Source organism: Amaranthus tricolor, chromosome 8 (genome assembly GCF_026212465.1).
Source record: "Amaranthus tricolor cultivar Red isolate AtriRed21 chromosome 8, ASM2621246v1, whole genome shotgun sequence".
Lineage (NCBI taxonomy): Eukaryota > Viridiplantae > Streptophyta > Magnoliopsida > Caryophyllales > Amaranthaceae > Amaranthus > Amaranthus tricolor.
The window spans coordinates 15,075,964-15,093,752 of record NC_080054.1 but is presented as its reverse complement, the minus strand read 5'-3'; the positions used below and the strand labels follow the sequence as shown (position 1 = coordinate 15,093,752).

The 17,789-nt window shown below is 33.2% G+C and overlaps 1 protein-coding gene across 1 annotated transcript; it reads right to left on the bottom strand.

The window, feature by feature from the left end:
- Positions 1 to 419: 419 nt before the first annotated feature.
- Positions 420 to 15,911, bottom strand: LOC130820519 (chromatin assembly factor 1 subunit FAS2). The gene is made up of 13 exons (XM_057685925.1): positions 15,600 to 15,911; positions 15,271 to 15,395; positions 9,795 to 9,906; positions 3,488 to 3,514; positions 3,318 to 3,390; positions 2,479 to 2,582; positions 2,189 to 2,400; positions 2,014 to 2,110; positions 1,687 to 1,759; positions 1,438 to 1,526; positions 1,221 to 1,359; positions 1,020 to 1,120; positions 420 to 940 (listed from the first exon to the last, which is right to left on the bottom strand). Exons 2-13 carry the CDS (start codon positions 15,382 to 15,384, stop codon positions 735 to 737), a joined length of 1,347 nt encoding a protein of 448 aa, XP_057541908.1. The 5' UTR covers positions 15,385 to 15,395; positions 15,600 to 15,911; the 3' UTR covers positions 420 to 734.
- Positions 15,912 to 17,789: the final 1,878 nt, after the last annotated feature.

The window sequence follows — 17,789 nt, the reverse complement described above, 5'->3', positions numbered from 1 at the left end:
CCAAATTTCGGCTCCCATCACTCACCAAATTGAGAGAAAGAACTCATAAATGAGATAAAGTACGAGCATGCACTATTTTAAGTAGCATGCTAAGTGTTTCCTAATTCAAATGTACAAAAAAAATGTAACCTTCATTATTTTTCTGTTTTCATTCAAATTGACAATAAAGTTCAGAACTCTTTCATTTAATAAAACAACTTTTTATGCACAAGAAATTTCACATAATTCCAGTTCCCCAAGTTGTGAATGATAATCCAGTGGAATATAACTATTTTTGATATTAATTTTCTAGAGCTGATAATCTTTGCATATGCAATGTTGTAGTAGTCTATGCATTTTTGTAAAGTCCTAATTTCAGCACTTCAAGATCAATTCTGGGATTGATACTGTCTACTGTACAAATGATAAAATTAGCCAAATGGAAGATAAATCAATAGACAAAAACCAACTCGTCTCCAAATCCTAAATTCCTCTAATATAACTCAAATCATATTCATGGAACTCTTAATGGTTTTGAGTATTGGACATCAAAATCAAACATATATTAGCCGTATTTCATGGTACACTTGCAATGGTGACAGACCCCAAGCCCTAAAAGACTGTTTACTACACTATACATAATTTCCTTGCAGACCTATTATACAAAATGAAGAAGAAACTTCAAGCCTCAGGGCCTTGCATCGGAAGCAAACAGACAATTTTCAGCTTCAACTTTACAGAGATAATTTAGAAAGTTAAGGATCGATAGCTATGGGAGTAATACGCCTCTTGGCCAGCTTGGTAGGGGCAGGAGTGTTTGTTGCTACTGGCTCTGTTTGCTTGTCAGTTTGATTATTCTCTATAACGACATCAGTGTCTTTTGCCACTGATTGGATCACTATCTCCTCTGGCTTTTGTAGACTAGGCGTTTCACCAACATTACTAGTGTTGTTCTTTCCATCTAAGCAAGTCCGATACAATATAAGTACCAAATCAAAATGTAGTAGAAGTGATCGGATTCTAAAAAATCAAGGGCAAACCTGAAGAGGGGATAGGTGATCCCAGTTTGTCACTCTGAAATTCAACCAATGTGCAGTATCCATCTTGGGATGATAAGGCTAAATACTTTCCATCAGGTGACCTATCGAAAGTAAAATGTCAAGTTTGCAACAAATACGAAAAGCATACGAAGAAACACAAACCAAAGACAAACCCACAAAAAAGGGGGAAAAAAGGTATACCATGCAATATCTGTTATGGCTGCATAATGAAGACCAGCCAAAATTGCCAAAGGGGCAACACTTTCTGTGTCGTAAATGTACAGAGAATTCAGAGTTGCAACAGCAAAAATGAGCCGATATGGGAGCTTGAAGAAGCCATCTGTCAATGATAGAGGTAAATCTTATAGTGAGCTTGTGAAAATAATCTCGAATGCATCCAACTAACGAAAAATATTACCCGAGTTTGATCCACGGAGGGAAAATATCAAAGGGCAAAAATGCACAGCTACCACAGGTTTGTTGGCACCGGGAAGCTGTAATGCAGGTCTGGATGACATTAAAGATACCTAAGTTAAACCCATAGAAAAGAGAGATGAACCTTTAATTTGAACAAAAAGTTAGCAAGATGCATGGAATTTTAATACAAGATGTAACAAAAAAGGTCAAATAACTCCCTACTTGAAGTCAAAAGATTTCAATGACATACCTTGAAAGGTCTTTCCTGGAAAATATGTAAGCCGTGTTAATTGATTCAGTTTCATGAGAACATTTGTATAAACCTGCAGAGAAATCAGTTGGATAGTTAATAATGAAACACCACATTAAGAAACTCAGGCAATATATCCTTACAAACTTTAGATTCCTCCATCCTCATAAGGGGTTCCCATCAAAATCTAATCCACATAAACAATGCAAAAAAGACCATACTCCCTCCAAAACAATATGGATTAAAAAAAGATTTCAAAAAATGGAAATGAGAAGCAGCAAGCATTGAACATTTCTTCAACTGAATGAAACCAAAGTAGATCCATACCAGCAGGTACCAGCAAAAATGAACCATCAGGTGACCAGGCTAATCTTCGGAAAAATGACGGCAATGTCTCATCATGAAAGAGATGATTCTTCAAACACTGCATGCCAACTTTGATAATGTTAGGTAATCAGTAACAAAATATGTGACAATTAGTGTGAAAAAAGCATTCAATAACCTTGTTGTCACTAGCAGATTGTTGTTCTGCCTTTATGATCACATGCTGACAAACATAATTCAGCTTCTCTCCTCCCTTTACTTTCTGGGGCTTGTTAACATAAATTCTACAAGTTCTGTCTGAACTAAGTGATGCAACATACTGGGACAATGGATCCCACGCCACTCCCTGAACATAGTGGAGATGTGCCTCGAAAATCTGAAGGACAGAGCCTATTTGACAAAGACTTACGGTTTTGAACAAGAATATAACTACATAAGATACAAATCTATTTCATTATCTAGGGGTACCTTTGTCAGCATCCCATATAATGCACGTATTATCAACCGATCCAGAGATGATATAAGCCCCATTTTTAGACCATTGCAGATCCAGTACATCTTTTGTATGATATCTGGAAATAAATATAGAACCAACAAAAATGAAAGCTTAGAAAGTTAAAAGTTAGTGATGAACAATGTGAAAGCATTTTTACATAACTTTCCTAGACCTGCTTTGTGCTAGAGCAAGATGAAGTCATTTAATTTCAAAAGTAACTCATAAGCAGGTTTCCGACTTAGTCCACTTATTACACAAACAGATTAATGGATAAGGTAAGCAGCAATTTGACTAGACTAGCAAGCTGTCTTCACTCTTGATAAATAGGTTGTCAGGCTCAATCGTTCTAGTTCTTCAACACATAATTTTCAAGTTCCACCAACCACCCACCCCAAAAAAACGAATCCAGTCCCCAAACAGTACATAGGTAAAGAGAAAAAGAATAGTTTATATCCTCCCCCCCCCCCCCCCCAAAACAAACCACAAGGTACCAGGGCAGTAGTCGTGAAGGTGGATGTTCATAAACTTATCTTGTTACCCCTAATTGTCAGAAACAAAATATCTTATTCAATGAACAATGATAAAATCAGGTTTACATGTGTTTTTCCAATCCATTATAAGTTCAATGTAGTTCAGTTATAATTGAAGTAAAATTCCCCATTTGCATGATTGCATCATAGACCCAAGAATTTTCAGCACCATTCTACAAACCATTTTCTAAAATGCCAAACATCCTGCAAGCAAATAGAACTAACAAAACAAGATTTGGTGTAGATTATCAAGTAACAGTTGAATCAGAAGGTAATCTTACAACAAAGTTTTGAAGACTTTCCATACTTGATCGCCATCTGTTAGGTGAGCCTTCCATAATATAAGGTTTCCTCCTACAGTCACAAAACTCAGGTAAGTAATATGTTAGCAATCAAAAAGACAAACTGAAGTTTAAATAAACTTTAAATTTTACTAAAATTATTGTCATACCATCTGCACCCGAAGCAAGAAGCTCTCCTGCACACGTACAACCATGGACATGAATTAGCATAACTATAAAAAATTGGATGACTCAAGACTGTAAGAAAGGTCATTCATTAGTTGATCCATACACAAGCACAAAAGTCCATGTTAGTTCAATGAACCAAAAACAGGGTTGATGACCAGAATTAGAATATTAAGACAAGAAGATATGTCACCCTCGTTTCAAGCTATCATAAACCAATATTTCTACAAATCAAATGACATCATGGATCGATCAGAAGCTAAAGTAACTTCATTTATACAAAACCCTCAAAGTATGAAACCTGAATCCTTGATGAAGGAAACCTATATCCTCAAAATTGTGTTGGTCTCAAACTTTCCACCAAATTGCCAAAAAACATCTTCCGCACTTTACCGAGCCAAGCCTTTTTTCAACCATTTCCATGCAAACAAGATCCTCTTTTGTAGAGCATTGCCAAGTACAGATTCACCAAGGATAATAGAAGCTCTAAAAAGAACGAGCCCAATTATAGAAAAGTAAAAACTGATTAAACAACCTCTTCTAGTCTTCTTGCTCTAGACATAAAAAAATTCTTCCAGAAATTATCCCTAGCCAAGATATTCTCTTTGAAATTTGCTTAAGAGAATTAATTATTTATAAAAGGAGTTTGTTTTTCAACATCGGTACAAAGGAAGACCAGGGACAAAATGCTGATAAAAATATTATTTAAGCTCTACAAGTTTACGAAACCACCTTGTTATGAGCACGTGTACAATAAAGATATGTGTATACAAGTAAATATGAATGAGTACATATCCATGTAGCACAAGAAAACATTGCAACTATCCACATTCACACAGACATGAAACTAGGATCTGTAATCACGGCATAACCACTTCAGCTTTACTAATGTTTGATCTTCATTCACCTAAATATTGCAATTAATTTATGCACGAAGACCTGAAAACACATACATTTTAAAATAGATTGAAAGACAGCAAGAAAGTATGAATTTTGGAACAGACTAGCACTTATTTTTACTTTCACACCGCTCCTACAAATTAGGCGGGCCTCTTGTCATGTGCATATCAAGTCCATAACAAAGCAATACAAAATATGTTTAGCAAAACACTATTCAAGATCCACCCAGCCTCCTGACTTTTCCCCCAAAATGAAGTAGTAAGTCGGCTATAAAAGAATGCATCCATAGATCAAATATTTAAAATTTTAAGTAATACAAAGATTCGAACATTAGAGAGTGAACATCAATATCGAGAAGCCTTATGGATATTTAGCTTTACAATTCGGTGTGTGGCATATATATATTACGTCGCCCCAATGTTAAGTGATTGTTTCCGATTAATCTTTGGTAGCAAACATCATGTGCAACTTCCCATAAATTAGAAGTGACATGATCTAATGAGTCAAGTTATTATAGTTCATTATAATCCAAAACCAAAGAACCATAAATCTTTGGCTGCAACAAAAGATTAGGGAATCCATACTGGTATCAGAGCCAGGTTCATCATTTGATCAGGAAACTCTGAGAGCAATATCCTGGTATTTTTAGAGATGTCGACAATGAATGAACGAATGGAAGAAGGGTACTCTACTCAAAGGCCACCTATGTTCGATGGAAAATTCTATACATATTGGAAGAATAGGATGGAGATCTTCATCAAAGCCGAAAATTATCAAGTTTGGAGAGTTATCGAAATTGGAGACTTTGAGGTAACTACTACAAACTCCAATAACGAAATTATTCCCAAACCTATAACCGAATATGAAAATGAAGATTTTCAGAAAATGGAGATGAATGCTCTTGCCATCAAGTTACTTCACTGTGGTCTTGGACCAAACGAGCATAACCGCATTATGGGTTGTAAATCTGCCAAACAGATTTGGGACCTGCTGGAAGTTACCCACGAGGGGACAAGTGAAGTGAAGCGTTCCAAGATTGACTTGTTGATGTCAAAATATGAACGGTTCGTAATGGAACCTAGAGAAAGCATCCAAGAGATGTTCACAAAATTTACAAACATCACAAATGAACTTGTCTCTCTTGGAAGACTCATTCCCACCAATGAACAAGTAAGGAAAATTCTAAGGAGTCTCCCTCAAGATGAACGCTGAAGAGCCAAAGTCACAGCCATCCAGGAATCAAAAGATTTCACAAAGTTCAATCTGGAAGAGTTGGTTGGTTCCCTTATGACTCACGAATTACATCTGGGAACAGCAGACAATTCCCGAAGCAAGAGATTGGCTCTGACAGTAGGTGATCAAGAAGAGTCAGAATGTGATGAAGAGGAGGCTGTCATGTTGGTACGAAAATTCAAGTTCTTCGGGAACAGCAGATACATTAACCAAAGAAATAACAAAGAAAGAAAAACTGTCAATACCAAATCCAACCTTGAATGCCACAAATGTGGAAGTACTGATCACTTCATCAAAGATTGCCCTATGTGGAAAAACGAAAAGGCAAGGGATACAGGAAGACTACCAAACAAAACCGATTTTCGCAAACCCATGATAGCTGCATCGGGAGAATCCAAGAGTGATGCTGAGACCGAAAACCCCGAAGAAGAAGAAACAGCTAATTTATGTCTCATGGACTCACATGAAAGCAAGAATGAGAAGTCCAAAGGAAAAGAGGTAAAGTCTTTTAATTCATTTCCTAACCATCTGTTTAAATTAAATAGGTATAAATTAGTTGAGTTGCTTATAGAGACACAAGATAAATTGTAAGAATGTAATGATAAATGTCCCCAACTTGAAAAAGACCTTAAGATTAGTAAAGATCATGTTTCTTGCCTTTAGATCCGATGTCCAAAATAGATTTTTTAAGTTGTTATATCAAAATGTCATTTTAAAAGAAACAATGGAAAGAGAAAAAAAGAAGAATATTATTCTTAATGTTGAATTGACCCAATATAAATTACTAGGCTTGAACAAGGGATTAAATGACGCATCTATTAATGATTTATGTTTTGATTTTCAAAAATTGAAAATCAACTTAGAATCCAATCACACCGACAATGATAAATTAGAACTTCAATTAAACTCGAAAAGGGAAAATCAAAAATGTTCCCAAATGGATTCTAAATGCTAAAACTAGAAATACAGAAGGCCTAGATTACCATAAGAATAATAAAAAGAAAAAGTTCTATGTCGATCTCCCAAGTAGCAAAGTCAAACTAGACATCTAAAAATCCAGTGTGCCAAAAGCGAACAGCATACTGTCTCCAATAGAGACTGTCGATCGTATTTGGATTAAGAAAGTTGATTCATGTCAAATCGACAAGGAACCCAAAAAAGAATGGGTTCCTAATTCTAACAATTAATTTTTCATGCAGGTTCTAGTGAGGGGGAACAGTAGGAGAACAGCTGATTCAATCACTGATCAGCTTACTCAGATGGAAGCCCGTCTAGGAGCCAAGCTCAATACAGTGGAAGTCCAGACCAAATTCATAGACGAAGAAGAGCATGATTCTTGAGTCCTCTCCTCTTTACTCTTGCTGACCAATCAATCAATCAATCAATTAAACAATTTATTTTCGTTTCAATGTACCAAAATGGGTACAATGTCTGTATCTTAATACTCTTTTAAATATGGCTGCTTACTTTCTTTTGGTTTGTGACTTTAATACATTGCATAATTAGACTGCATAAATTAGTATTTACTTTTTACCACTGCTACTGCCTGCTTATCCTTTTAATTGTTATTCTCATATGTTTAGCGCTATGGTATGAAAGCTCCTTTCCTTTTTGAATGATGTTAAAAGGGGAATATTTGGCACAAACTTAAAGGTATGCTTGATCTATGACTTATTTCAATATTCTTATTTGTTTTACCTAAAGATAGTGAGTATGCTCTAATGATGTTCTGATAGTGAAGCTCCGATATTGGTTAAGCTCTGATTATTAGCTCTGATTATTCAATATTCTTATTTGTTTTACCTAAGGATAGTGAGTATGCTCTAATGATGTTCTGATAGTGAAGCTCTAATATTGGTCAAGCTCTGATTATCAGCTCTGATTATTCAAATTGGTTAATTGAATTAGTTAGTTGAAGCTCTGATTATTCTGGTTGCTAATTTGAAAAATGAAAAGCTCTGATATAACATGCTATGTTCTGTACATGCTGAGCTCTGATTACTCTGGAACTGGAACTTGTTGAAGTAAGGAAGTATAGATTTGCTTTAATGCTTTAATTTGATAATATTATACTTAGGCTTTATACTTTAATATATTTACATTTGACTTGAAATATATGTTTTGATGAAATCCTTGATTATATGCTCTGATATGTTTACATTTTAATGAATACTACATGTTTTGAATATTTACTTTGGTACTCAGTATTACTATTACTCTGGTGCTCAGTATTAATGTGATCATATTCTAATTATGCTCAGATTAAGTATCTTAGTAAGCTATGTTATTTTATTTTAGATTTATTTAAAGACTTAAGCAATAAACTTCTTCTAATGCTCTAATCGTGCTTATGTTATTTTTAAATAATTCTAAATATTAGAGTAATCTATTCTGATATATGTGCTTGGTAAATTATATTGTAACGAGTTGATTTACTAAGTTATATAGAGTAGCTTTGATCTCTAGCATGCTCTATGATATTGGTTTTACACTATTTTATTTAAGTTTGTTTAAAAGTTTGTTATCATCAAAAAGGTGGAATTTGTTGGCACTCTTAGGGTTTGATGATGATTGCACTTTATATAAACAAATGTATTTTTAGAGATTGTATGTAAGTCGATATCCGGTCTTGTTAAGGATCGTTGATAGTGCCTATGACTTAGTCTATGAACATGTACTTGTCAAAAGAATCCAAACAAGTTAGATAAGGTATATCGCTTAGGATGTCAAATGTAGACAGGAGGTCTACTGTTCCCAAGTTTGATGATCTAATGTTACTGGAAAAAGGAAACAGTGCATTGTTCCTAGACTGGAGTCTGGAGAAGATACGTCTGCTGGAAAATTCTGATTAAGTTATTTTTTGATTTTTTAGTTGATGTATTAGTTAAAATTAATTTGTTGCATTATTTATTAATTAAGTTAATTGGCAAAATATTTTATAATCACCTAAAAATATAACCGTGTGATTTTCTAAAAACGGAATATTTCTTTCCTTCTTTTTCTCCTTTTAAAAATAGGTTTTTTGGATCTAAATTAAGTAAGTAACTAACATACCTATTATTAGAAAAGGGGAACCGTAGCTAACTTACCTATTATTAGAAAAGGGGAACCGTAGCTAACTTACCTTTTATTAGAAAAGGGGAACCGTAGCTTTTTGCTTAAGCATCAAGCTTCCACTTATTTCTCCCTTATTTATGTGAAAAGGTACAAGTGTTAACCGTGGGTTTTGACCTTGTAATTCAAGATCCATATTATTCTCCTTTATTTTAGGGATAAGGGAATAATGGGTAGTTACTTCTTTTTATTAGCTAAATTAACTCTATAAATAGAGAACTTGTTTGATCCTCAAAAATTGCCTTCGTAGGAGCCATAAAATCCATACGTGAGATTGATAAAACTAACAAAAATATTTCGTTCAAAAATTGCCAATTAACTTACAATATTTTCTTGTGCAACTCTTTAATTTTATCTTTAGAAAATTTATCCTTGTAAAGGGTTTTTGAGACAATTGTTGTAACTAGACTTGGGTAAATCTAGGGGAGAATTAAAAAGCTTCTAGTGAAGCTAGAGAAGAGAATAGCTTTGAGTAAAGCTAAGAGAAAAGCTTCTAGTGAAGCTAGAGAAGAGAATAGCTTTGAGTAAAGCTAAGAAAGAAGCTTCGAGTGAAGCAAGAGAAAGAGAAACAGAAAGAGAAGTTGGCCTACTTGGAGAAGCTTCGAGTGAAGCAAGTTGTTTTATGTAATTGTAACGAATTGCCTAAAACATATTGGAGAGTTTTGAAATCCCGAGGGGTCGTGGTTTTTCCTTCTATTTAGGCCTAGAAGGTTTCCACGTAAAATTGTGTTGTCTCTTTTACTTTTTCGCACTAAGTTTAAATTTTAATTCTTCAATCTAATTCCGCAAAAACAGGGCTAAAATACTTTAACTTATTAAAACAACAATCACCCCCACCTCTTGTTGTCGTTCCCATCTCTAACATTGTCTACATGTACATTTTCAAACAAAAACAAACATCAAAAGCAAACTAAAATAGAGGTTAGCTGCATTATCTAATTATATTACTTCAGATGTTGTTGCAGTGTCTAAATATTTAGCAAGTAAAAAATACAAAATAAAGAATAAAAGGTGCATGGCTTGAGTCAGTGAGAAACTCCTCACCTAAAGGAGAGAATCGAAGAACATTCACTGCTGAACTATGATATGAAAGACTAGTTTTATAGGAAGCTGCGGGAATTTTATTTTGTGCTACTCTTGAGTCCACTTGCCAGAGCTGAAATGATCAAATATGTCCAGGTGGTAATAAGAACACTGAGATACAGGTCAATGAAACAGATATTGAAAGATTGAACACAAAAAAATGAATAGGACCATCATGAATCTTACAGTTCTAAAAAAAATGCAACATGTTTGCAAATAAGTAAAGCTCGTCCATAACAAACACGCTTTGAGTGTTGCTTAAGCAAAAGTATAATTTCTACAACAAGTATAGCTATTTTATTGTAACGGTTATTAATTTTCTTCAAACAATATTAATCTATAATTTGTATGGCTAGCATAGTTGTTTATATGCATCTGTGTCAAATGTTCTTCTATTAACAATTAATTATTTACCTCATCCTGCAAAGAAAAACCCTCCCTTTAAGTTCATTTTTTAATGATATTCCACATGGAAACATTCAACTTTGGCTATAAGCAAGAGGTAGCAAATTTTTTTCTTATCTACGACATTGGACTAAAGTTGTACAAAATTGAGTCATAACATTATTCAAAAAATTCCATTAAAAATTCAGTTTAGCAGAAAAAGACCCAAAAATACCCTTATTTTTTGTTTTATCAAAACCAAAATAAAAGACAAAGTTAAAAATTCCATCGCAAACTTCACCATAAACATCGCTTTAATTTTGTCCTGGCCTCTTTCACCTTTAGATATCATTTCTATTCATTTCGACTCTCGTGTTTTTTATTACACCCATTTCGATAGTTGTTTTATAGCCTGATACTTGTATGCGAAACCCAAACGCAACCCACATTTGATTTGTTTTGAATAAAGAAAAGTGATGGATCGAATACTATTGTGATAAGGACATAAAGTATTGCTGTTCATTGATTATTGTACATTATTCGTTATTCATTGTTCTTGCTTACACCCATTTCACTAAGTTTGTAACAATGGAGGTTAAGAAATGTGCAAAGATAAGAATTCTTTATATAATTCTAATCTTTATAAATGTGCAAAATAAGAATTCTTTCTATAATGGTGATTTTTAGATATGAAATAATGTGAAAGAGGTCAGAACGTGAAAAGTAAAGGACGATGGATGATGAAGATCAAATGGAGTTTTGAGTTTGCTTCTATCTTAATATTGAAAACAAAAAAGTAAGGTATTTCAGTCTTTTTCAACCACCTAACAGAATTAAAAAGGATAATGCACATAGTAGCATTCAACTTTGGCGTAACGCAAGCGATACCATTTTTTTAATCACATCGTAGCATTGACGTTGTAAAAAATCAAGTCATGTAGCATTAATGAATTCCGTGAAAAACTTCATTACATGGTTGAAAAAGACTGAAATACCCTTACTATTTATTTTTAAATATCAAAATAAAAGAAAAACGACAAAAATTCGATCGCAAACTTCATCACCAATGGCACTTTGATTTTGCATACAAACCAATTTGTTCATGGTGTCTCCCATGTCTTTACTGCAATTTTGGTAAAATTGTTCTATCGACTAATACTCTTCAGTAAAAATTCAAACCCGAATTTGAATTCTTTTCAAGTTTAGAAAAGTGTTCAATAGAATACTAGTGCAAAAAAAGGTATACTTTCTTGAGTATTGTGGTTCATTGTTTGATGTTCTTGATTACACCTATTTTGTTAAGTTTGAAAAAATGGAGGTTAAGAAATGTGCAATTGGAATTCTACTATGTGAATTTGATTTTTAGAAATGTGCAAAATAAGAATTTTTTCTGTAATGGTGATTTTTAGACATGAAATAAAGTGAAAGATATTAAAACGCAAAATGTAAATGAAGATGATGTTGACGAAGATTGTGAATATGAAGACGAAATGGAGTTTTGGAACAAAAAGTATGGGTATTTTTTAGTATTTTCAACTACTTAACGGAATTTCTAACGAAATTCATCGGATAATGCAATGTGACTTAATTTTATACACTTTCAATGCTATGTTGTAGACAAGAAAAAGTATGCAACCACTCGCGTGTAGCGAAAGTTAAATGCTACCATGTGGAGAATCTAGTTGATTTATTATGTTAATTTAAGAAGTTAAAACTTAAACCAAAGTCACAAATTGTATACACCTAATGAATTGATGTATGATCAGTGTAGCCAGGATGGTTGCCCTAGCCTGCGAACCTCGATCCAGATCGCTCGACCTGAATGGCGGGTCATTTGCCATCTGGATTGCTTGGGTTCACGATCTGGAACGTGATATCAGGAGAAAAAAAAAGGAAAAAAAAGAAAGAAAACTTATCATTAATGGTGTAGTTGGGAGCTTGACATCAATGGAAGATAGAAGCAATTGCAATAGGCCAGTAGCTATCAGCCGCCAACATGTTGCTTTTGTCCCTTTCCTTGCTTTATTCTCTTTATTAGGGTTTTTATTTTTGTTTTTATATAGTACTTACATTTTAAGTGATAAGTAGTACTATTAGGTTTTGGGCTTTGGGATGCTAAGCTTTAAAGCCCAATTCTAACCACACACATTTATAACCACATATTTTAAAAAATTTGAAAAACAAGACACGTCATCCAATTCTAGTATTTTTTTTTCTTTTTCCTTTTTCTATTTCTTTTCTTTTATTTAATCCCTTGTTTCTATAACTATTTATTTTAATTTAAATCAATCGATCCCAAATCGTACTTCGACCCAATACAAATCGTTCAGCAACCCCTTAAATCTCGAACCAAAATTTTTTCGATCCCAACTCGAAATGATTAAATTAGCGAATTGCGATCCCAATCCCGTTCCGCGACCCGAATCGTACCTCGATCCTGGTAACAATGTGTATGATCTCATCATGTATGTGTGGTTTGGGCTACTATTCTTTCTGAGTTCATGTTATTCAATAGGAAGTCTTTTACGAACCTCATTAGACTGATATCCAACATGAATATAGAAAAATTATCCATTAAAAACCCAAAACATTGTGCATAATATACTTTTAAGTGTTGCCCTTTGCCAAAACATCAAATATTATGAAATAACTAATCAACAACATTGCATTACCCCAATGTCATAAACAACAACCACAATGTTGGTCATAAAATCATCAAATTTTACTAATCATAATTTTTCTAGCTATCTCATGGTTACAAAAATCATGTATATCCCACTCCTAGTCGATAAAAACAAATATATATACTCTCGTATTTTTCACTATAACCCATCTTAATACTCTCTTTTCACTTATTGGTAGAATATTGCAATATGGAAGTCAAATTGAAGTTAAAATATTAGAATTTTGATATATGTTTTAAAATATTTTTTTATTTGAACAATTCGAAATTAAAGTTAGAAATTGTAAAAGTTTTGGGTGCCATAAGTCCCCAAGGCTCATGGTTTGGCATTAGGGCATCACTAAAAAATGTTTCGAACTAAAGTTAGTCGTAAAAGGTGGATTAAAAGATGAGATGAAAAAACAATTTTGGCTTTGACAATCGAGACGGGAAAGAAAAGGCTTGTCGTCTTACCCTAATGGCCACACCATAACCAACTCGACTTTGGGTGCTAAAAGTTGTTTGAGTTTGTTGAGTTTGTTATTTCCTTCCACTATTTTTGTGACTTGATTATATGTACGTGATTTGAGTTAATAATGACTCAAATCAGCTTAGTTAGGGTAAGCTAGTATTTTCAAATAGCTTATCTCTCTAACTGTAATTCAAATCCCTAAACACTTTCTTCTTCTTTGAACCACTAACCACAATTGTAAATCATCTTGAAAGCTTCACGAAAACTTATCTTTCATCATTAAAACATCTTCACTAGGTGTGAACGTAGTAGAGTGAACCACGTTAATTTTGTTGCATTGTTTTTTTTGTTAATTGATATTGCATAATTGTAAGTTCATGATTAAAAATTTCTAGTTTTGCATTTTCCCCAATTCAATTTAGGACTCTAATCATTGATGGTAGAGTAAATAAGATGTTCTAAATCATTAAATCATCTTGCAATCAACAAAAGTTGTATGAACATGTAGAGTTCACCTTTTGTTTGTTTAGAAAAAAATATCAAGGGATATTTTTCGTTGATAACAAACTATGTCGTGGTGTTTTTAATCACCAATGGCTTTGATGTTTTTTTGTTTTCAATCAAAGGTTTTCACTTTTTGAAACAAAATGGCCACCATTGACATTGGTCCAAGGGTGTCTCTCACTAGACATGGTTTAAGAAATCGAATGTACATAAATTTACCTTCTTTAAACTAATGGTGGACCTAACTTAGGACATGACAGTCTGCGGCCCTATCATTATTCAACAAAAAATATTTTTTCTATTGTAAAATCTATAAATAAATCAAAAAAGTTTATTAGTAGAACCATTGTGGTTATTGGGCCCTTTCAAAAAAAATTATGCTTGCAAAGAATAAGGTTGTTTCTCATTGACCTTTGATAACAAACATATCTGCAACTTCTACTTAAGTGTATAATTGGGTCTTGTCTCAGTTGGAGAGCAAGTACCACTATCCAAAAAAAAAAAAATTGGGTTTAATTCTCACCTAATCTTCTTCCTTCCCTCATTCTACTCTGTAATCAAAATGAAGTGTATATGACACATCATATCATACTACTATAGTCACTACAATAAATTACAAACTTTTCCTCTATGATGAATTAATTAATAAACTACATGAATTGCCTATGTTATCAATTAGATCAAGGACCAAACAGAATTTAATTATAGTAGTAAGGGATGTTGCACCTTAATGAAAATAATATCACTTAACCAAATTTCTGGGACGTAATAGTATAAATTATCAAGGCCTATTAAGGAAATGTTATTCTTGGATTCACATAAAATCAAGGTACGTATTCAAAACTTAAGAAATGAAACAAAGAATCCAAAACTTGTCGTGAATCACACAGCGGTTAGTGCAAATGCAAAAACTTTTATGATAATAGGCAAAATTTATTAGATTAATGTCAAAGAACCAACCCAATCAAAAGTTTAAGCTGATGATACTAAAAATATTCGACATGAACCGAAGAGTGCATGAGATTCAAACACTTTTGTCACATTGGCTTCCAATACCGTATCGTGAAGCAACTCAAATAAAGTTTAAGCTAATGGTTGAATTCTCAAGACATGACATACACTCCATTAATTAATTAATAGTGATTCTGAATTAAGCAGATTTTGAACCGGAAACCTTAAACCTATCTGATTTCAAAATTGAGATATTAATACCTTATTTATCTAAATTGGACGATTAAAGAAAATCAACTAACAATAATACTGCAGTTCATCACACAAATACTCAAATTAATCATACATAAGTACAATCGCAAAACCAGGAAATTGAGCAATAATTGATATTGTGAATAAGAAATTAAAAATAATGGACATTCAATCAAAAATAAAGGAAGAAAAGCGAGAAAAACAAGGTTAACCTTGATGTCAAAATCAGCGCCGCCGGTGGCGAGAAGTCCAGAATGAGGATGAAAATCTACGGTTAGAACTGGTTTTGTATCGTGCCAATTGATTTGAACAGTTCCTCCTTTCATTTTTATATTTTCTGATGATTTGTTAAAAGTGAAAAAAATTAGTAAGAATGGCAACTTCAAGTAAAAAAACTTAGGGTCCTGAGAAATAATTGGAGGTTATTAACGGGGAGGAGGATCGGGAAGGTGTTTGGCGCCTTCTCTGTTTTTGGCGAGAAATATATTTAGGGCATTCAATTGAGAAGAAACCCTAATATTTGGGGATCTCAAAATAATACCTGAAATTGGAGATTTGGAGTCAATGGAAAGTGGTGGTCTGGTGGTGGTCAATCACGGAGGACGGCGCAACAGCAATTATGGCAGTTAGCAGCGGTCATGAACCGTCATGGTACTTTTAGGGTTTCAATATTTTACAGTTTGCTTTTTGCAACTGAGAGTATGAGACTCGGGGACAAATGCCCCTATTTAGTTCCTCCAATTTAGTGAAGATTAATGAGGAATTTTGATTTGTTTTGCCAATATTCTAATTTTTTGTAATTTTTGAGTTGAAATCCATATATAAATTTATCTATCTATATCTATAATCTATAATCTATCTATAGAAATTATTAAAGAACAAATAGTTTTGACACGTGTTAAACTGTGGGAAAAAAATTTCCCGCCCATTCTTCAAGTTAATGTGGTAGAAAAAAAATTGATATTTAAAATTTGTTTCATAATATAGTAAATATGCAACCACACATTTCTTATTTCCATAATCAAAGCGTATGTCTATAGAACTCTTAATTAACTATTCATTTCTTATTCAAGCAATGTAATTGTTTTCTATAAAAAAAATCTACCAAATTTTGAAAAATGCAAAATAAATATCTTATTTCTATAAATCATTTAATAATTAAATATAATAATTTTTATTAGTTAATAAACTCATAATATTTGCAGAAAACATCTTACATTCTTTGACACAACAATAGAAATAATTATTATTACAATAACATCAAAATCTTTACATAAAAGCATTTCCAGCCTTTGAATAACTTTAATATATAAATAAACCAATGACACTATATGAACTCAACTACATAATAATCTAAGACGTTGAAATCATTACAAATTCAATATCTAACAAAATAATTAGCTAATTTATAATGTTCTTTCAGATAATATCTTTCCCTTATAAAATACTGGTCTCATTAAATGCTTAGATTCAACATATCATAGACGTATATCTTTTTATTAATCTATTTTCTTATTTATAGAAAAAGATCCATAAAAAATCTATATTAAGAAATTAATCATTGAAAGGTTCAGATATGTTGTTATTTAAAGTATGTGCTATGGATGCTTTCTTAGATGCATTTTTAAATTTATCAGACCAAAGTAGTATTTGTTTATTTTATTTGTTATAGTCCTCATATTAAAAAAAAGGAAAAGGAAAAGAAAAAACGAGGACAAAATTTTATTTTTATCATCATTTTTATTTTTATTTTCGAAAATCCCAGCATAATTATAAGTCGAAAAATTGCAAGCACATATATTCATGAAATTAAGTTAGTCAACAAAAGATAATTAAAAGTAGCAGTCGGACCATCGCCAACTTTCATATCAAGTAAACTGACATTCTTTCCTCATTCCTTGAACCTACCCACTAACCTTTCATTCCTCAATTTTGTTCAAACTTCCAAATAAGAAAGTGAACAAATTAAAACCCAATTAATGATGCCCATAAAATTGTACACCCCTATAAAGCAATCCACTCTGACCACTACTTCACGTCACCATCAATCAGTCACACCCCATAACTCACAATCACTCCTTCATTACAACTCCCTCAACCGTCACTCATTATCTCTCTCCATTATCAAGCCTTCTTCATCTCCCTCCTTCACCATCACCATGAAAACCCCTAAAGCTCCATCAACGATAATACCCAACAATAAATCTACCAAAAAGACTCTAAAACCCAGTAAACCCAAACTACTCAAAGTAATTCATCCTTCACCACTGATAACAGCACTGCCATCATCCTCATTTTCCCCTAAACCATCTGATCAACCCACCTCTTTAAACATGCATGCTAGCTCAAAACTACCTCATTCTACTTCAAAAGGAGGAGGTTCATAGTCAAGACAATGCCTAACTTGTAGATCTCTCCAATGTGGAAGCTTTCCAAAAGATTGATTCTTTTTTCAATAGTCGGTCTTCACCCCCTTTCACTTGCCCTGTTTTACCGAATACAGTTTCAACTCTCTTAACCTGTTCGTAAACCTCATAACTGGTCAATGGTTGACAAGCTACACGGTCCTCAACCTCCCTGTTGAACATCTTTTTCTTCTTACGATATTAGTGATCTCGTGGAAGGAACTTTCGATGGTGCATGAATACATGTTTGCACTTAGGAATCCGCGTGGATGCCATATCATCGATATATAGTGGGCATGCTTTCTTTCCTTTGTTCTTATCCCCGG